The sequence below is a fragment of the Centropristis striata genome, chromosome 19 (genome assembly GCF_030273125.1).
Source record: "Centropristis striata isolate RG_2023a ecotype Rhode Island chromosome 19, C.striata_1.0, whole genome shotgun sequence".
In the NCBI taxonomy this organism is placed as follows: Eukaryota; Metazoa; Chordata; class Actinopteri; order Perciformes; family Serranidae; genus Centropristis; species Centropristis striata.
In genome coordinates, this window is record NC_081535.1 from 2069929 (window position 1) to 2092620 (window position 22692).

Sequence of the window (22692 nt, forward strand, 5' to 3'; positions counted from 1 at the left end):
AGAAACGAGCCTCGGATTGTGATTCAATGTCTCCAACAATTTGAAACAATAGAAAGTTAAAACATCAGACAGAGGAACCTGCTCTCCTTACTGTTGTTTGGGGAGAAATGCATTGATAAGACTTTTATAGATACACTACAGGCCAAAAGTTTAAAAGCAAGATCATATTTGTACAAAAAAGATCATAGTTTCATTGCTATACTTTGCAACAAAATAAAGGTGATTATTAAATAAAGAGTCACTTATTAGAACACATTTTGACTCTAATTATCAGGTCTTTGAGTTTTTATTGCTTAGACTTTGTGTTTCCTTCTTTCCTTAATGTATAAATCTGAACTCTTGTTTCTTTTGTCAGAGATATGAACACAGTTGAGATTTATTGGGATCTTTTGTCTCCAAACTCTCAAAAGACAAAGAGATAAAGAGAATAATGCAAACTGTGATTTGTTTGTGACTCTTCCAAATCTTCTCAACCCTAAAACTAAGCCCTTCTTTTCTTTTGGTAACATTTATTCACCAATGGTCTGATAACATCACTGTATACCTTTAGGTAGTGATGTGCCAATGTGGCACATCACTACCTAAAGGTCAATGGAGGAAAATGGTTCAATTCAATAAAGGTTAAGTCTGATCATGTAGTAAACACATCCAGAAATAAAAAATAAAAAAAGAATACACACTGGTTTTTAACAAAGACACTGTGAATACAACACTTAAATTGCTTCTAAACGTTTGGCCTGTAGTGTACAGGGGAATTAAATAGGGATGGGCATCAATCTTCGAATATTCGAATAGTCATTAAATCATACAAAAATCAAATAGTTCATCATATCTGGACGTCTGAAAGCAGCATGGCTAATTATGCACAGAGTCTCCGCTGATCATAAACAAACCAGCATGGCTAATTATGCAGTCTCCAATGTCTCCAATGATGATAAACATTGTGATCGTGAATTAACCGGCATCACTAACTGTGCACAGAGTGTCTGGTGCTTGTTGTAAACAAACAGAGATCGCTAAGTGAACACCTCCTGCAGCAGCAGCACATACACACTGTACTGCTACAGAGCTAACTGTTAGCCTGTTAGCACATACACACTGTACTGCTACAGAGCTAACACACTGTTTACATTTACATTTAGCAGACTGTTTTATCCAAAGCGACTTACAGGAAGACACTGTACTGCTACAGAGCTAACTGTAGCTAACTGATGCTAACGGCGGCTCTTCTTAACGAATAGTACTTTTGCCTGACATGCACATCCCTAGTATTAAAGCAACAGACAGGCATGGTGGATAATTGGACCACCAATTATGGACCTCTCACCTCTTCCCCTGGAGGACCCATCCGGCCTGCTGGTCCTCTCTGTAGCCGGTACGTTTTCCCATCCGAGCCCAGGACCAGGTCCCCGTCTCTGGTTACCATGGTAACGATGGCAGGGTGCTCCTTCTCCGGTTGTCTCCCGTTGGTGATGGGTCTCCGGTCCTCTACTCCGACCTTAGCAGACTCTGTGGACGTTCTAGGATCTTGGGGGGTTTTGGCTACAGGATATTCCACTGAGGGCTTTTTGGGAGCCCCTCTGACGTCGTCCAGGTCGATGATGTCTGCTGTCGGTTTCCCTGGAAACAGGGAGGACGTCCTCCCGTCTGAGGTGGCCTTCTTGTCTGTGGTGATGTTCTCCTCCAGATGTTTCGAGGACTGTTCAGGCTTTCCCTTCTGGCTTCCTTTAAGTCCATTTCTGGAAGGTTTCCACTGAGGGTTGACTCGTCCGCCATTTTGGAAAATCGGATCCAACAAGTCAGTGTCCTCGTCCACCACAAAGACGTCCCCACGGCCCACCGAACCTTTCCGGTTGGACCCTGAAGGCACCGTCCCGTCCCCTCGAGAACTCCCCCGACGAAGGAACATGTTCTGATGAGAAACAAAACAAGAATCAGTCATTCAAGATCAGCCTGTCAGATGTTTCAACTGTTTTGGTTTTTTTTGTCTTATTTTTCTCCTCAATTATCATTATTAGTATTATTGTTACTCATGCATGCTCTTTTTTCTAATTATATATATATATATATTTTTTTTTTTAAATTTATTTATTCATTTATTCATTTATGTATTTATTTATTTTTAATTTTTAAATTCTACTTACATTTTAGTAGTACCGTTTTCTCTGCCCAATAATGATACATAATATTTATTATCATATATTAATACTTAACTGCTAGATCTATAACTGAAACATGCATGCACGTTTGCACGTACCATTATTGTCGTTGTTTAATATTCACTCTATGTCTGTCTATGTCACTGTATTGTATTATTGCACAATAAAAAAAAAAAAAAAAAAAAAAGAAAGATGTTTCAACAGAGGATTTCCGGTGATCATGTTTTGACAAAGGAGAAAAGCATAAATAATCTAAAAAGACCTAAATTGTCTCTTATAAACCCTGCAGCAGACAGTCTCCCTTCTTTAACTCTGTCATCAGCTCCTCTCTCACATCTGGCTTCAGTTCTTCTGCCTTCAAGTCCATTAGTTTCTCTTCTCTACATGACAGGTCGCCTCGACTCGTTTCATCAAACTCTGAACATCACTACTGACTTGGTCACGTTTCCTCCCAAACACTCGACTCTTCTGTCTCTAATTAACATCTCATGGTTCTCACAGAGTTCCCTGTTGGAGCCAAAACACTCAATATGTTTGGTGTTAACACTTCTGTGATTCTACAATTCTACAATGTCATTTGTCATTTGACGCGTTTATCCAAAACGACGCACAAATGAGAGTTAAACATAGCAGAGTAATGTAAAGATGTATTAAAATATCAGACATGGCAGAAAATTTGACCAACAGTCTCTTTACAGGAAACTCCTGCTTGATGAAGACCAAGGACCTGTTTTAGTGTATCTTGAATATTGTATCTGTTCTGTGATACTTGTCATTAAAGGGCAGTCTTTCTAGAAACTCTTGTTTCTTGTCTATTAAGATTACTCTGCATTAAAGACCCACTGCAGATCTGCAGGTTTGCACTTCTAACAAACAACAAACAATCTTCTTTCTCACATCCACAATCCTAGTTCCAATTTTCTGTATTTGTATGTATTTATTTATTTGCACCATAAGAAAGGACTATTACAAAAAACAGAAATGAAACAAGAATAGTAAGTGCGGGAGAGGTTAAAAAAACGTAAATGGGCTTATAAAAAACACCTCCCCAAGAAATGTACAAAAACTCAATCAACAATGAGAGAAAGCAACAACAAATAAAAACAAAAAAGAAATCAATACAAGTGCCATTTTACAGCACAGACACAAAAAAGTCAGAAACACAAACATGGGTGTGTATAAAGGTAAAATATTTGTATTTGAGTGTATGAGAGATAATGATCCAATGACAACTAGACTGGAAAAGAAATGTTGACTTTTTATCTCATATTTTCACTTTTTATCACATAATTTTTATGTCATAATTCTGACTTTTTATCAGATATTTTACACTTTTTATCTCATAATTTTGACTTATCTCTAAATTTTGACTTTTTATCTCTAAATTTTGACTTTTTATCTCATAATTTTGACTTTTATATTTCATCATTTCGACTTTTTATCTCATAATTTTGACTTTTCATCTCATCATTTCAACTTAGATAATTGTATTTGAGTGTATGAGCAATAAGAGATAATGATCCAATAACAACTAGACTGGAAAAGAAACTATAAGGAATCTTAATTTAACAGGTTTAACAGCTTTCAGTCTTAACTTTAAACTATTGAGTTATGAAGATAATTTAACTACATGAATATGAAAATTCAAAGTATGGAGCCTCTGTAAGCAAAAGAAAACAAAAGGTATGCGTAGTAGATGAAGTTTATCAGAGTGTCTTGTGTTGTTAGAATGGAGCTGAGAGTTAACTGTAAAAAAAAAAATCATGAAAAGATTTGGACAGCAAGTGGGAAAGATGAATATATTTATAAATAAATATGCAAAAAACTGCCACTTCCTGCTGTCTAACCTCGTCCTGACAGCAAAGCCTCCAGTTTCTGTCTCTGGAATAAAACTGACTAATGTTCTAACTATTCTATAATTGTTCTCACTGTAAATCAGCCTGGTGAGGAACATCATCTGTCACAGTGTTACTCATTATTATTATTGACTCTCATGAAGTCCTTCAAACATCTTCCACAACAAACAGCACTGTAAAGTGATATGTGGTGTCCAGAGGTGACGGAGAAACACTCAACAACACGCTGGAACCCTCCGACCAGCCGACACTCTCAACACATCACATGTTTGGGCCCCGGGGACCCGTGGCCCCTCAGGAAGGACCGAGGGGCTGTAAATCTAGTTTAATAACCCTAACGGGCTGAGTGGAGACGATAAAGTGGAGCTGAGAGGCAAATAGAGAGCAGGAGGACACCAGGAACACTGGAGAACATGTACAAATGTAGATTTTACAGTGAAAAACTGCTAAAACATGACAGTAAAAGACGTAAAAGGATAATTAATTCAGTTTCAGTAACAATGAAACACCATGAATGTTTATATCAGCCAAAACTGTATTTTTATACATTTTTTCATTTTTTTAAATAAATTACACCACTGTAAAATGCACTGGCACCGTGTTGGGAACAAATGACACAAAATACCAAAAAAAGGATGTAAAATGAATAAAAAAGACACAAAATTACTAAAAAAAATTAGTTTTCTTTTCAATAAATTACTCCACTATAAAATACTCTGGCACCGTGTTTGTAGCAAAAATATACTGTAAGCCATCATTTTTGCATTTATTTTTTTGTAAAAATACTTTTTCTCACTGTTAAATGTACTAAACACCATATCTCTAACAGCAATATACTGTAATATTTAATGGTAAAATCATTAATTTATGCAGCATTTATAAAGTATTTTCTTGTCAATTAAATGGCAGAACAGCGTTTCTTTTGATGGAATTTTTTTATTTTTTTATGGTAAAATATGGAATTAAATGGCAATCTTAAACGTGAAATCAACAGTGTTAATATAATTTTACAGTAATATTAGAAAAAGTTGCACCGCATTTATTACGGTAAAGTTCTACTGGTTTTTACCATAAAAACAACTTTTTTTTTACAGTGAGGAAAGAGAAGCAGGGCTCACAGATTTAGTTTCTCAGAGCAGAGAAGAGTTTAGAAAGCTTACAGGTAAAATACAGCACAGCACTGGAAATAATAGTCTTTTTTGTTCCCCCTGTCATTTCCCCTTTCTTCTCTTCTCATACATCAAAGGCATCACGTCATTAAATATGATCCGGAGCCAAATAGTTATTTTTAGTCATTTTAAACCATTATCAGTCTGCTCAAACACACTTTGTTCTTTTCAGATACTTTTGTTTGACTATTTTTTCCCCCTCAATTGTCCATACATATCACAATAATATTGTTGAAGTAGATTATTTTATCCACTATTATCTGGTCGTAAAAAAGTTAGCCTCTGCCACCAGTATGAATGTGTGTGAGTATGAATGCAGTTTGTACTGTAAAGACATCACATAAAACTCACCCCGTATGAGATACATGACTGTGATTGGTCGGCTGTAATTCTCTCTGAATAGGAGAGGCAGCTAACATATCAGCCAAAGCAAATAAAGTAAAAGCTTTGCAGATTCTTCTGGATTCCAGGCTAATGTTGTCAACTCATCTGAAAAATCCTGCACTCAATCCCTGAACAACATATTTAATGACTAGTGTATAGGTGTATGTTTGGTCTGCAAAACTGGTTCTGTATGTGTGGCGATCCAAATACTATCATAATGACCAAGTGACCATATGATACGTCTTTGAGAGTTCCCACTATAGACTGGAAACATCTGCATGTTGTGAATTATTCCAGTTATTACTGAAGGCTCTCAGGTTCCATATCTGGTTTCAGGCTTTAGTTCGGGCCAGAAATCAATTGAGCATGCTCTGATTGTGTTATCAGAAAGAATTAGATGCCCAAATGTTACCCAGCTTTTATTAATTCAACCTTGAAATATTAGAACAATAGTTAGTCTTAAATAGTGTATTTGCAGTGAAACCCAGCCCTGGAGGAGGGAGGGGGGGTCTGAGACAAACATGGAGCTGGAAACAAAGAGCCTTTCTCTTCCTGTGAACCAGGACATAGTCTGCCCCGCTCCATCAGCTGACACTAGATCTCCTCTGGACAACACCGTCCCCTTATCGGCCTCCAGTCTGTCAGACAGGACCAGGACCCCCAGACCCCCCGACTTAATGTATCTGGAGGACTACGAGTCAGTCAGGAGCCGACAGCTGTCAGACACTCCAAACCACGGAACCTCATGAAGTACCAAAGAATTATATATTTTAGGGGAATCTTCTTCTACAGCAGAGGCTCAACAAGAATAATAATAACTAGAAAATTTCCTCTGGGGAAATTCTGAAAGGGCCACGGGGGCTACTGCCGGTGTGTGTACACTATGATGAGATTCTTCAGAGATTTCAAACTTTGCCCTTTAACCTCAAAATGTGTGTTTGTGTGTGTGTGTGTGTGTGTGTGTGTGTGTGTGTGTGAGTGAGTGAGTGTGTGAAACGTGTATCAGGAGGAGTGTGCGTGCTTACGCGCACATTTGTGTGTGTGTGTGTAGCGAAATAAAGTTACGTGTGTGTGTGCGTGTGCGTGTATGTGTGTGTAATTTAAATCACATAAAGTTACCTGTGTGTGTGTGTGTGTGTGTGTGTGTGTGCGTGCTTGAATGCGTGCGTGTTTGAAGCATGTGTATGCATGTGTGAGGAGTGTGCGCGCTTAAGCGCATGTCTGTGTGTGTGTGTATTTGTAACTGTAATCACATCAAAGATCAAAGGCAATCAGATCAAAGCAATCAACAGAATTAACTGACACCTGTTCTGGCACAGTGACAGCAGAGGTGGACAGACTGGAATTTTTGGCCTCGAACAGAAAGCATTTTTGGCAAAACCATAATACCTATCATTGATCCGACTTCACTTTGAGCGTCCTGAGTTCTTCCTAAACGTCTACATATGGATTTTTTTCAGAAAAATGAAAAAATAGCTTTGTTAGAGCGATCTAAAAAAACTGTCACATCTCCCTTTTTCAGAAATCTTCCTGTGTTTTTAATATGGGAGCCAATGAGGCTGTTGGTGGTGTTGGTGGATCATCTGTGCGTCCTACGCCCAAACTATAACTCTGACAGCTTTACCAGAGGATTGTGAGGGAGAAGACTAATTTTCCTACGTTTCTATGTATAAATTATTTCTGTAGAGTGGAATTTGCGGCCTGGAGCGCAGTTTTCAAATTTATTTTTTGACAATTTTTTCTCTCCCTCTACACTCTGCCGATGATGTCACACACTGTGACACGAACATTCCGTGCAATACACACCCATTATAATCTCAGAATTTCTCCAAAAATGATCATGTTCATTGAACAGGGATTGATAAAAAACTATATGACCTATCGAAACGTGGATTAATACACCGATACACAAGACTTGTGTCTACTGTTTAAAGTTTAAATGGAGTCTCTAGGTGAAATTATGCTGGAGAAGTAGACGTTTAAAAATCTCCAATTATTGTTCTTTTTCGCTCATTTTTTTTCCGGCCGTCCCATTCACTTCAATGCAAATTTGTATTCTGTAGAGAAAAGAGTTAATTTATTATTTTGAGTGTTCAACATGCTTATTTCTAGATTTAATAATCTTAATTTAATAAATCTTGTCAAGGTAAATTATCTGTCCATGCAGGAAGATCATTTCCCTCAGATTTACTGTTTTATCTGTTTTTTTAGAATAAACACTTTTTATTGCAGTGCAGAGCTGGCGCTGCATGGCATGCATCAGAGTATTTATCTTGTCAAATAAACTCTAATACTGTCAGAAAGTAACTCTTTAAATCTTTATGACGATGATGTTTACTCTCTATCTGCTCTGCAGTAGCAGGTAAGGACACTGGGCCTATTAAAAGGATACAAAGGCATGTGTGTTCATGTCTTTGTATCCTAACAACAGTCTGAGTGGAGGCTCAACGTGAATATATGATCCATAGGTGAAAGAATGACAGAGTACCAAGTGTTTCAGTGTGTTTCAGTGTTTATAGCTGCAGGCTGATGAACACAGGGAACATTTACAGGCTCCATAATGTTTCCTAAAGCTCCTGTCAGATCATAAGTCTTTAAAGCTTTCATGGTCATGCGTCTGTGCTTTATCAGTTTTTAAACCCTCAGGCCCCTGAAACCTAATTTATAATGTTATAATAATGTGTTACGTACACCATTTATCCAAAAATAACACCCAGTGCACATATTTTTGGTCACAGGTTGCTTTTCATCTTCCCCTTGTTGTGTCCATGTTTAACAATCACATGTTGGTGAAATGTTATTGTATCTCGTCCCAATATATCGGCCAGCTGATGTTTTGGTCGACCTCTAAATTTCACCCAATTTATTGTCCGCTTATGCCAACTAGGGCTGCAACTAATGATTATCAGTCATTATACTTATTGATTCATCTATTGAATATTTTTTTCTTATTTAGAATTAGTCTGTGAAATGGTGATACATCTGGGGATGTCCTCAACTAAAAAAATAAGTCATTCAGCTTGAATAAAAAGCATCAAAGAATGATTGATTCATTGAGTCTGCTTGAAAGAGCTCACTTTATACTATTCACCAGGCTTAGTCCGAGATTTTATTCTTCAGTTTTTTCCAAAACATCCCCCCAATGTTACCCTATGGAGAGGCTAGAGTGGATGACATCATCGCTAGAGTGGAGAGGGGGAGAAAAATTAGTCAAAAAATTACAGAATTAAGTCAGAAATAATGAATATGTAATTTAAAAAATATATATTCAAACACGCAGCCAGCATGAAATAACATGGGAAATGAATGCAGGTCATTTTGGAGCCATGTTGTGCATTAGAAGGTGTTTATACGTTGAGCATCAAAGGGTTAATCAACTCAACAACTAAGTGACTCAGCATTTTAGAACGAATGGAATGTGTTGGTTAGTTTCCATGATGACAAGTTTTCATGCAGATGCAAGTGTTGCTCAGGGTGTATGTTTCTTTGTGTGAATAATATTCTGCTCAGATCATCAGATGTTCAGAATGCCTACTAGCTCATATGGTGCAACATTACTGAAGGTTTAGATTCTCCCCTGCAGCAGCAAACAGTGACACTGTTGCAGGATCACAACACAGTTTAAATGTCTGTTGTGAGTCAGTCAGACTTCACTTTGTAACAGAGCAGAGTCGAGGCTGGAAACAGACGCACTAATCTAACACTTAAGGTATCTCATTTCTTCTGCTTTTACAAACTCATTAGCACATTTTGGCACAAACTAATTGTGACTTTGCCCACACAATGTGTCTGAGAACTTAAGATAAATAAAGGGGACACGTCGGACAAAAGCACAGAATTTTTTTCCACATGCTCTCTATCACCATAAGTTTAAATTTTTGATGGGAGCCACTTCATCAAGATTGTGGATCGGAGATGGCAGCCATATAAAGTCTATGAGAACCAAGATTGACCTTCTGAATGTCTTGGAAGATATATTGGTTCTCATACATTTTATATGGCTACCATTTCTGATGGTGGCAGTGCTGCGTTTGGGGGCGCTTGAAAAAATCTGTGAGGAAACAGGAGCATTTGTTTCTGATGCAGCTCGAGATATAAAATGCTTCAGAATCAATGTGTGCAGAAATGAGGTCTGTGCGAATCGAGATCGCGATTTTTTAAAACAATTTATCATGCAGCCCTAGTGAAATTGTTGACACATATCACATAATAGAAAACATTACAGTGAATGAAGACATCTCACACTAGAAGGACTAACGCCATGAGAGTGTTTTTGTTTTTTAAACCTTCCAGGCAGCTACTGCTGCGACCTGCAAAGACTTGAACCTCTCCAATCAATCACACTGTCACTGGTTCTGTTTACCATTGTCTCAGTTACAGAAACACTGCATGATACAATGTTGGAGACATTTTGTTCTTATTTAAATGAAGCACTGGTGACTTTAGACTGCAATTAAATGAAAAGAAATAGGAAATAACAGCTTAATGAGGCGGATACTTACCACCCGCAGAGTTCCAGTAAAATGTGATTATCTGTGAGAACATGAAGCTCGTGACTCAACTTCTTTGCAACTCAACAATATTTGTTGGAAAACACAGTAAATGATAATTAGTGGAGATGTTGACAGGGAACACCTGGACTAGATTAATAGTTATGACAAAGCACCGTGTCCTTCTATCAGTACAAGTCTCCTCAGGAGTCTGTCTGAAAGATCCTCCCGTTGAGAGCAATGAGAAATCTACGGAGGCCTCACAGCCTGACACATGCTGCAGGCTACAGCATATCAACACACACACACACACACACACACACACACACACACAGACAATGAACACTTGCTTCTACAAAGGGCTAATCAAATGGCAAGGTCCGTAAATCTAGCCAAGACACAGGTATGCAGACTGGCTGGGTCTTGCAAAGCAGCAGAAAGTAATTTAGCTGCAGCAGAAAGCCTGATGACAGTAGTCTGATGATGGTTCAGCAGTTTGATTTAAGCAGAATTTAAAAAATGGGTAACACTTTATATTAGGGAACACATATTCAACATTGATGAGTTGCTTCTTAGCATGCAAATAGAATAGAATAGAATAGAGTATTTATTGTCATTGCATGTGTATCTGGAGGAGTGTGCGCTTTCGCATGTATCTGTAACTGTAATCACATCAAAGGATCAAAGGCAATCAAAGCAAAGATCAAAGGCGTTGGGGTCGACCAATCAGAGCAGGGCAATAAACAGAATTAACTGCCGCTGTAGAATGTTCCGGAACAGTGACAGCAGCCAGAGGTGGACAGACTGGAATTTCTGTCCTCGAACAGAAAGCATTTTTGGCAAAACCATAATACCTATCATTGATCCGACTTCACTTTGAGCGTCCTGAGTTCTTCCTGAACGAAAAATTAAGAAATAGCTTTGTAAGAGCGATCTGAAAAACTGTTAAATATGCTTTTCTACAGAAATCACCGATACACAGGACTTGTGTCTACTGATTAAAGTTTAAATGGAGTCTCTAGGTGAAATTATGCCGGAGAAGTATACGTTTAAAAATTCACACATTTTTTTGGGCCGTCCCATTCACTTCAATGCAAAATTTTGGGCAGTTTTACACGACTTACATAGAGAAAAATTCATATTCCGTAGAGAAAAGTAATAGCACACCGATCCCGATCAAACCGCACGTTTTGATATATAATTTGTCCTGCAACTCTTCAAGTTGTAGGACTAGTAGTGGGACGAAATTGTGTCCAGACGAGGTAGAAGAAGAAATCCACAGTATAACAGTAGTGCTCGGTGCAATTGCCCCGTGGCCCTAATAAAGAGCCACTTATAAATAAATAGTTACTTATTTGCATGCTAATAAGCAACAAATTAATGTTGAATATGTGTTCCCTAATATAAAGTGTTTTTTGGGGATTGGTACAATGCTGCAAATAACAAATGTTGCCAAGGAACTTGAAACAAACGCAAAGGAAAAGCAGCAACAGAAGCCTGCAAACAGCAACAAGGCAAACAGCCAGTGAGTGGTGTGTGTGCGTGTGTGTGTGTGTGTTTCTGCCTCTGCTGTGATGTGCACGAGGCAAAGAGCCAACGTGTTAACTCACTGTTAGCATGTTAAAACCTGCATGTCTACTTCAATGTCATGTGAACTGAAATGATCGTGTGACTTTCTGTTGTGACTGTGTGTTGATCAGAGCTCAGCAGGTCGTGCGCGGCATTAACGCCGTCACGGTCGGGGGTTTGATCCCGCAGCAGGACCACCCATGGTAGAAATACAACTGTTGGTTGTTGGGATCAAAGCGGCCGCAAGATCACCAGTGGTGGTCCTGGAAATAAGATCATGAAGCATGTTGGGAGGACAAAAGAAAGACCTCGAAATGTTTAAAACAATCAGATTGCTGTTCAACCTCTAGCTATGTTCATATGCAGGCTTAGAGAGCCACAGAGAGTCAGCTGCAGGTCTTATATACAGAGTTTTATTGTTCTACTATACGTCTCTGAGGGTCAAAATCTGAAGCCGCACGTATTGCAAGACTAAACTCATCTGGACGTTAAAAAAGTCCATGTATATACACTACAGGCCAAAAGTTTGGAAGCAAGATCAAATGTGTACAAAAAAAGATCATCATTGCTTTACTTTGCAACAAAATAAACATGTGGTCAAGTTGTGTCTTTTTTGGTCATTTTCCATCTTTTCTGGTCATTTTCCATCTTTTTCGGTCATTTTATGTCTTTTTCAACACAGTTGAGATTTATTGGGATTTTTGGATCCAAAAGTTTGTGGGTTTTTATGTCATTTTGTGTCTTTTGTGGTAATTTTGCATCTTTTTGGATCACTTTGTGTCTTTTTTTGGTGACTTTCCATCTTTTCTGTTAACTTCTGTTTAACTGTTAGCCTATTAACACATACACACTGTACTGCTACAGAGCTAACTGTTAGCCTGTTAGCACATACACACTGTACTGCTACAGAGCTAACTGTTAGCCTGTTAGCACATACACACTGTACTGCTACAGAGCTAACTGTTAGCCTGTTAGCAATCTGCAGACTGGACGCTAAGGGGTTAACATCCCCTCCGGCTCTGCAGCTGGGAGAGACTGCTGCAGGAAGACTGTGCCGCTTTGACTCGTTCTTACTCTTCTTAATGAGCCTCCGACCCCCGCGGCTCTTATAACAATAACACCAGAAAAAGTCACTGGATTTGTCTCCAGTCCCTTTTTTGAAAAATAGTTGCTCAGGGGGTCTAAAAAGTGGTTAAATATAGCAACAAAGTTGTTAAGTTGGCAACACTGCTTCTTAATTGTGGGGGCCAAAATCGTGATCATGATTAAAATTCGATTAATTGTGCAGCCCTCACCTGCACCATGAAATAAATATAGCTTTCATAGTGTGCAGATTGTGAGGCGAGGGCCATTAAAGTGCCATCTGACTGTATTAGGAAGAACTGAAATAACAGATCAAATTAGCCAAAGCTGGCAAAATCAACAGTATCTGGTTAAAAGGCATTCTATGCCGCAGGCTAACTGAAAGTGTTTATGAGTCAGTTAGTCTGTAAAATGAAACTCCTGCAGCTTGGAGAGACATCAGCATATAGAGAACAGAGAAACGGAGCACACATTTGAATTTTGCTCTGTACAAATATTTGACTGTTATTAATATAAAGGGCTGCTAAACACTGTTTAAACTGACATCACCAACCATGACATCACCTACAGGACATTCTTCACACAGATTAAGATCTGCAGGTGCAGATCCGTGAACTTTAAACATCAAAGTCAAATCTTCAAGCTCCCTGATTGCAAGTGTGTTAATCCTGAAAATATCCGTGCTGATAGAAGAAAAACATCCCAGTAAAATAAAAAGCATTGCCACATTGTGTGCTATACAACAGTCTGCAGAGCATTACACACCCTGCTTTACGTCAGTGTGGAACAAAAGCAAAGGGAAAAAACTCTACAGTGATAATCTCAACATGTGTACAGCAGGGTGACACCAGGCAGTACCTTTCCCTCCCGGAGCCTTCCTCCGTCAACGTGCAATCCATCTAAATCCAGCAACAATCCCAGCAGCAGGTACCATCCAACATGGAGCATGACTGCAGCTCTGTCTGCACCTCAGCTCTGCTCACATTGTTCCACAGCCAGACCTCTACAGGAGGCTGGTCCAGCTCCAGCAGACACACCTACTGGGTCCACACCCACACCTACTAGGTCCACACCTACTGGGCGCACACCCACATCTACTGGGTACACACCCACACCAACTGGGTCCAATAAGCGGTGGAAACTTTGTGTACAGTTAGCATGCTGGTTTGTTTACAATAAGCGGCAGACACTTTTTGTACAGTTAGCAGGCTGGTTTGTAGGGCCATAGGGCGGCTGTGGCTCAGTTGGTAGAGTTGGTTGGCCCCCAACCGAAGGGTTGGTGGTTCGATCCCTGACCGTCGCAGCCTACATGTCGAAGTATCCTTGAGCAAGATACTGAACCCCAAATTGCTCCCGATGCTGTGTTCATCGGTGTGTGAATGAATTTCCAATGGTGGCAGGTGGGACCGTTTAGGGTAGCCTCTGCCACCATTATGAAAGGGTGAATGAGCGCAGTCTGTAGTGTAAAGCGTTTTGAGTGGTCGCAAGGCGACTAGAAAATCGCTATATAAGTGCAGGTCCATTTACCATTTACAATAAGCGGCGGACACTTTGTGTACAGTTAGCATGCTGGTTTGTTAACAATAAGCGGTGGATACTTTTGTACAATTAGCATGCTTGTTTGTTTACAATAAGCGGCGGACACTTTGTGTACAGTTAGCATGCTGGTTGTTTACTATAAGCGATGGACACTTTGTGTACAGTTAGCATGCTGATTTGTTTAAAATAAGCGGCAACACTGTGTACAGTTAGCATGCTGGTTTGTTTAAAATAAGCGGCAACACTGTGTACAGTTAGCATGCTGGTTGTTTACAATAAGTGGTGGACACTTTTTGTACAGTTAGCATGCTGGTTTGTTTACAATAAACGGTGGACACTTTTTGTACAGTTAGCATGCTGGTTTGTTTACAATAAGCAGCAGACACTTTGTGTACAGTTATCATGCTGGTTGTTTACAATAAGTGGTGGACACTTTTTGTACAGTTAGCATGCTGGTTTGTTTACAATAAGCGGCGGACACTTTGTGACCAGTTAGCATGCTGTTTGTTTACAATAAATTGCGGACACTTTGTGTACAGTTAGCATGCTGGTTTGTTTACAATAAGCGGCAGACACTTTGTGTACAGTAAGCAGGCTGGTTTGTTTACAATAAGCGGCGGACACTTTGTGTATAGTTAGCATGCTGGTTTGTTTGTAATAAGCGGCGGACACTTTGTGTACAGTTAGCATGCTGGTTTGTTTACAATAAGCGGCGGACACTTTGTGTACAGTTAGCATGCTGGTTTGTTTGTAATAAGCGGCGGACACTTTGTGTACAGTTAGCATGCTGGTTTGTTTACAATAAGCGGCGGACACTTTGTGTACAGTTAGCATGCTTTTTTTTACAACAAGCAGCAAATGATGCATGATGAAGTAAACGATAAAACAGTAAAATACAATGAGATAAATTAAATTAAAATAGAATAAAATAAAATAAGAGAAAATAAATAAAACCTCCTGCCCGCACAAACTAAAATATGCATGTATGCAAATACAAAAATCTAAAAACATAAAATCAACACTCTACGTGGTGTTAAAAGCCAAAGAGAAGAGGGGAGTTTTAAGAAGATATTTACCATGAGACAGTGAGGAGGTCTGTCTTATGTTAACAACAATTATAGAGTCCACAAAAACTATCACATCCAATTTTATACATCGAACGATAAGTTGATATATTGATTATCATGACAAGCCTAGTGACATATGGAGGAGACAGGAGCCCGCCCTTTAGAAGAAAGCAACAATCCGCGTAAAATCTGGGACAATTTAAATGTCAAAACAAGCCAAAGTCTTTAATAATAAATACATTCTTCCACTTGTACCAACCAAAAGTCAGACCATAGGCGTGACACATTACAGAACATTAAATCCTCTAGTTGTTTGGCAGCTAACCAAGCGAGATGTGAGTGAACAAAACGAGTGAATAAGTGCCTCTTCCAAGTGGAGGAAGCAGAAGGAAGAGAAACAGGGACGGGGATGGTGTGAGGGAATCCCAGATGCCTTCACACGTGGAGGGATTTGGGTCGGAGGGAGCCCGCACACAATTAAAGCTGAAAGAAAAGAAATCTCTGGAGGCGAGGGAAGCCACAGGGCCCAGAGTCAGCCAGGCAACCACAGCTGAGGAGAGATTTGAAGGGAAATATTCAGCTAGAATCCTCTGAGGTCGGCTTGATTTACAGAGGAGACCTCCTCTGCATGAAAGTGAAGAACAGCAGGGCAGCTCCGTGTCACAGGAAGCATTACTTCATGTCTGTTAGGAACAAAAGGAGAGCTGCTGTTGCATAAACAGCAGTATAAATAGAGAGAGCAGAGGGAGGTGGAGTCGGGGTGAACACAACCTCAGTGGGGCTTTAAAACTGCAGGACAGATGTGCAGGGGGGAAAAAATCAATGATCTCTTTTTAATAACAACTAAACAACTTCCCGGCACATCTTCGTCCTCCTTCCCGCCACATAATGGCTTCCAGAGATCTACAATATCTGCGCTCAGAATCTAATCCGTGTTGGGTTTTAACTCTTTATCAGGCGAAGAACTATATTTGCTAACTTCAATGGACATCAAAATGGGGTCCCCATGTCTCTCTGTGAGGTCGTAGAACCACATGGATTTGTAATATTTAGAGAAAAAAGTAGCAAATTTCCTAGAAATCTACAAGAAAAAAAGTCGCAGATTTAAGAGCTTTAAAGTGGCAAATCTGCACGAAAAAAGTTGCAGATTTACGAGAAAAAATTTTCTCCCAGATTCACCACTTTAAATCTCATAAATCTGCACATTTTTTCTTGTTGATTTGACGCTTTAATCTCCTAAACTTTTTTCTCAAAATATTACCCCCCTCCCCCGAGTCTGTATGTTTTTTGCACATTCTGGCTGTATGTAATATCCTCCAATATTCTCTAGGATTGAAATTTGGAATTTGCAAGTATTTGTCTCCTAGTATCCTAGTTAGTATTAGTGTCCTATTAAGGGTTAAGAGCGGGACCTACACTACCCTACAAAGTCTAACTGCAGTAACTAGATTTTTGGGCAAAACTGACAATTTTGGACTAAAAATGAACTCCTTGATGTCTGTATTATCTGTGACAAAGTTTTAGGTTTCAATTTTGCTTTATTTCAGAGAAACAAAAATTGAAACAAAAATTGCAGTAACTATAGATTCAAACTCAAAACCAAAGCAGACTGCAGTAGCTTCACTTACAACTGTCTGATTTGGATGAATATACATATACATTGTAAAAGAAAATATGTTAAATTTACGGTAAAATACCGGCAGCTGTGGTTGGCAGAACTTCACCGTAAAAATTACAGTGAGTGGGTTTTCTACTGTAAATTTTACTATGAAATTTCCTCTGGGAAACTCTGAAAGGGCCACGGGGGCTACTGCCGGTGTGTTCACACTATGATGAGATTCTTCAGAGATTTCAAACAATTAATACTAGTAATGTTATGATACTATATTATATACAAGGAGCACACCTACAACAAGCATTCCTTTACAAGTATTTATTTATACAGCAACCTATGACCTTTAACCTCAAAATGTGTGTGCGCGTGTGCGTGCGTGCGTGCATGCGTGTGTTTGAAGCATGTGTATTTGGAGGAGTGTGTGCGCTTACGCATGTGTGTGTGTGTGTGTGTATCTGTAACTGTAATCACAGCAAAGATCAAAGGCAATCAGAGCAATCAACAGAATTAACTGCCACCAACTGCCAATGCACCGTAGCAGTGACAGCAACCAGATGTAGACAGACTGGAATTTCTGGCCTCGAACAGAAAGCATTTTTGGCAAAACCATAACACCTATCATTGATCCAACTTCACTTTGAGCGTCCTGAGTTCTTCCTGAACGTCTACATATGTTTTTTTTAAGAAAAATGAAAAAATAGCTTTGTTAGAGCGATCTAAAAAAAACTGTTACATCTCCCTTTTTCAGAAATCTTCCTGCGTTTTTAATCCACAGTATAACAATAGTGCTCGGTGCGATTGCCCCGTGGCCCTAAAAATGTAAATATCAGGAAAAACTGTCATTTTGACTGAATATTCCCTTTTTTTTAGGGTAATTATGTCCTTGTGACATTATGGTATTTCTCCATTAATTTTACATCAACATTTCTACATTTTTACAGTAAAACTGTGTGTTTTCAAAAGTTTTTCCAAAGTTTTTTACAATTCCTTGATTTATGGTAATTAAAAGTGACTATAATGGTGATATTTGACAAGTTTATTTGACCTATAACCAATTTGGCTGGCCAGTTAAAAAACTTTAAAGCAGTTTTTCTCAGTTTTACCCTTTACATAGTTACTGCAGTTAGACTCTGTAGTGCAGGGAAGAAACAGAAAGGAGCGTGATGGCAAGTTGCTGATGTAGCACTATTGTGACAAGGTGCCATCACCCAGCATTTAACCAGCTGATTTATCTTCACCGCGTACATGGCCCATACTAAATTACCGTTTTGGAGAGGAAAATTATTAGTTGGAGCATGTTTGAACTCCTGTCTTTGAGAATGATTCTACGCCTCTTAGTGACACAACTGGGGCAACTTTTCCTTTCCTCTGTTTCTTTCTAAATCCTCCTCTTTCTCTTTTATCTGAACATCCTTCTCTTTCATCAAGCCACTTGCTCTTCCATGATTTGAGGGCCTCCTGGTTTGTCTGTAAAAGCATAGACTGTATATGCATAATGTTTGTAGTGAGCGTGACGTCTGGTTGGTTTGTGGCCCGTTGGAAGCATCAGTTCTGCGTTCCACTCTTAGTCTCCATCTCCATATCTAATAATACGTCATTAAGTCAAAATACAGTGAAAGGGTCAAAGTTATGAGACCAAACCGCTAAACGTCCTTTTTTCTATCTATATGTAACGTTATATATAACTTTATTGACACGTTGCCATGGATACACATTGTTCTGCTTCTCTCCTGATGACGGCTCGCCTTGTTAGTGACCTGTCAATCAAAGGTAGCCCCGCCCCAAATCATACGATTCTTTATCTTCTATTTTCTTCTAAATGGGGCCATTATTAGAACTATTGACATCAGATTGTCTTGAAGAAGATTTTTTTTACTAGTGATTGAGACCATAGTGTTGTCCTAAAAAACATGCCCTGCTTAACCTGCTGCCCCCGCGACCCGGCCCCGGATAAGCGGAGGGAAATGGATGGATGGATGGATGGATGGATGAATGGACAGAAATGTTTTTGCAGCCACATTTAGCGCCCCCTGCAGGAATTTTTGGTAGAATGCAGATTAAGGCACTTCCTGGTTTGCCTCCCTGCTCAGACCAGGAGGTTGCCACCTCGTTTTTATATTGGAAACAGTTATGAGCATTGCCAATCAGATGAAATAAGTAACTGCTCAATCTCTGGTAATGTGCATAAAAGAAAAGCTTGACACTGTGCAGAAACGTCCTGTTGATTGAAAAAGCAAAAGGTCTGGCACTCATCTGCTCTTTCATATTTTTACAGCAAACACAAAGCATGTTTCCTCCTCGTCCTTGGGATTCACTTAGCAAATAGTTTGTTCAGAATGTTGTTTTCCCTTTGATGAGTGTTTGATGCATCATGCAGCACAGAGGAAACCCCAGAACAACATCAGAGTCCATCCCACCAGATGGATTGATGGGAGCGTTTAAGTCTTTTCTTCATTATACCGTTTGGGGCAATGAGAGCTCTGTGTCCTGCTGCCTCCCTTCTGTTGCTGCTCTGACATGTTCGTGTTGCAGTTCGTCATCTCGCTGCGATGCCAACGGTTTGGTCAAAGACCTCAGAGTGTTTCATGAAACCCTTAATTAATTGTGTTGGCATTTTAAAAATCTCTCTGAAAACGATTGATGAGGGATCATGTGGCTCCAATCTTTTTTGTTCTTTAAGCAAATAACAAATTAACTCCTCTCCTCTAAACTATATATCATTCATAGACTTATATAAGCACCTGTGAACTATTTTATTGTCTTGTAACAAAACTGTGAGGGAAACTTAAAGAGGGGGGACGAAGGGAAAGACGTCCATAAATCTGCTGAAGAAGCGTGTTTGTTTACTAGAAAGTCCATGTGTCTTTAGTGGGAGACCACACGACTAAAACTGAGCCAATATCTTGTGGATAAAAGAGGAGAACCTCATTATTTCTGCCCCTTTCTTCTTCAAACCAGCTTGAAGGTGCTTCACCACCACTAAGTGGACTGGAGTCATCTTACTGGTTCCAGTCCAGGTGGCAACCTCCAGGTCAGGTCCAGGCTGCAAAAGCGTTTTAGTCCATTCATTTCAATGCAAAATGAGAAAACTTGTCACTTGATTTATTAGCTCAGAAATGTTTTCAGGACAACACTATGGTCTCAATCACTAGTAAAAATCTTCTTCAAGACAATCTGATGTCAATAGTTCTAATAATGGCCCCATTTAGAAGAAAATAGAAGATAAAGAATCGTATGATTTGGGGCGGGGCTACCTTTGATTGACAGGTCACTAACAAGGCGAGCCGTCATCAGGAGAGAAGCAGAACAATGCGTATCCACGGCAACATGTCAATAAAGTTATATATAACGTTAGATAGATATAAAAACGGATCGGTTTGGTCTCATATCTTTGACCCTTTCACTGTATTTTGACCACAAGAACCACCTAAAGAACCACAAGAACCACCTAAAGGACCAGTAGAACCACCTAAAGCACCAGTAGAACCTCCTAAAGGACTAAAAGAACCACCTAAAGGACCAAAAGAACCACCCAAATGACCAAAAGAACCACCTAAAGGACCACAAAAAGCATCTAAAGGACCACAAGAACCACCTAAAGAACCAAAATAACCACCTAAAGAACCACAAGAACCACCTAAAGAACCAAAACAACCACCTAAAGGACCACAAAAAGCACCTAAAGAACCAAAAGAACCACCTCAAGAACCACCTACAGAACCAAAAGGACCACCTAAAGAACCACAAGAACCACCTAAAGAACCATAAGACAATAAAACCACAATAACCACCTAAAGGACCACAAAAAGCACCTAAAGAACCACCTAAAGAACCAAAAGAACCACGTAAAGAACCACAAGAACCACCTAAAGGACCACAAGAACCACCTAAAAGGACCACAAAAAACACCTAAAGAACCAGAAGAACCACCTAAATGACCACAAAAACCACCTAAAGCACCAAAAGAACCACCTAAAGGACCACAAAAAACACCTAAAGAACCAGAAGAACCACCTAAATGACCACAAGGACCACCTAAAGGATCACAAAAACCACCTAAAGGATCACAAGAACCACCTAAGAACCACAAGAACCACCTAAAGAGCCAAAAGAAAACTTCCTTTTCCTTTTATTATTACGCTCCTCATAATAACCCTGACAAACCAAAACTGAAAATATATGAAGCCAACTATGAAGGGAGTTTGCATGTCTGTATTTCTCCTCCAGTACCACATGGTCCTGATCTTTCAGCATGATAATTAAGGGAATATTACATTATATCACCCAAATGTTCAACACTGTTTAAATTATTTGCTTTTCTTTGTCTCTGATACGATCTTTAAGGCTCTGAGCACAGAGCCAGAGATCCTGAGAGATCTGGACCTCGCCTTTCAGCAGATCCATCATCTGAGACTAACAGCAGGATTTACATTCTGCACGCTGGCAAACTGTAAAATATCACAAATAGAAAGTGACGTGTTTCACTCATCTACTGCTGGTCGAACTGGAGCTTCTTGGCTGACTTCAGCAAATATTTAAAGACATCTTGAGTCTGTCAGCACCTCTACCTGCTCCCATCGCTTTGTTGCTATGAAACCTGGATTTATGTGTTCTGAGCCAACTTGTTTTTACCAGAGCAACGTTTAGAGGAGAACAAGAGCACTAAGACAGGACTAAATGATACACTGCAAAAACCAACTGACAAAAAATGAGAAATAAATAACTAGAATTAAGCAAATACATGCTTGAAACAAGTTAAATTATCTGCCAGTGCAGTAAGTAAATGTTTCTTTGTTAGAATTCTTTAAGTAAGTTAAAATATCTAGGTACTGGAAAAACAATGATGTCTTAAAATAAATCCAAAATACTAATTTCAAGCAATTGTGGCTTGAAAAGCCCGACTGTAGTAACATTAAAATAAGCCAGAAATACTTTATCTCCATGGAGTCTGGGCTATTTTGTCCATTTTTGAATCCTCTGCATGTCTTTTTTGGTCATTTTGTGTCTTTTTAAAGTCATTTTGTGTCTTTTTTGGTCATTTTGTGGGGGTTTTTTGGTTATTTTGTGGGGTTTTTTTAGTCATTTTGTGTCTTTGTGTCTTTTTTTAGTCATTTTGTGATGATTTTTTTTGGTCACTCTGTCTTCTCATTTGTGTCTTTTTTAGTCATTCTGTGTCTTTTTTTTTACTCATTTTCTGTCTTTTTTTAGTAATTTTGTGTTGTTCCTTTTTGGTCATTTTGTCTTTTTTTTGTCATTTTGTGTCTTTTTGTCTCTATTTTTAGTCATTTAGTGTCTCTTTTTTGGACATTTGGTCACATGATTCTTTTTTGTGCTTTAGTCAAGACTGAAATCCCTGTGAAGAGGTTATTCACTCATTTTAGTTACAAAAAGACACATTTTAGTTGTTAAAATAAGCACATAAAGCTATGGTCAGTAGGTAAATTATACTCAAAACAAGATAATTAAGATACTATTGTTGGATATAAGAATAAAATACTTGGTTAGCTTGATGTTTTTTGCAGTGCAGTTTTGAGATCAATAAAGGAATGTGATGCTTGTTGTTTTTGGCCGACGTAGAGAACATGCCAGGAATGTAACATAGAGAACCATTGATTCTAGTTCTGACAGTGAAGGAATGATATCAGCTTTTCATCTGAACACAGAGAGAATCGTCTCTCTGACAGCCAGATGATATCCAGAGCTCCACAATGACAGTAATGATAGTCTAGTAGGAGAAGTTCATATCCCTCTAAGAGGTGAA

General features: G+C 39.1%; 1 protein-coding gene across 1 annotated transcript in view; it reads right to left on the minus strand.

The window, feature by feature from the left end:
* Positions 1-22692, minus strand: part of LOC131992894 (uncharacterized) — a 33133-nt gene that overhangs the window by 504 nt on the left and 9937 nt on the right. The window contains exon 2 of the mRNA XM_059358605.1: positions 1328-1912. Coding sequence (XP_059214588.1) covers positions 1328-1909 — 582 coding nt within the window. The 5' untranslated portion in view covers positions 1910-1912. The remainder of the gene's footprint in view (positions 1-1327; positions 1913-22692) is intronic.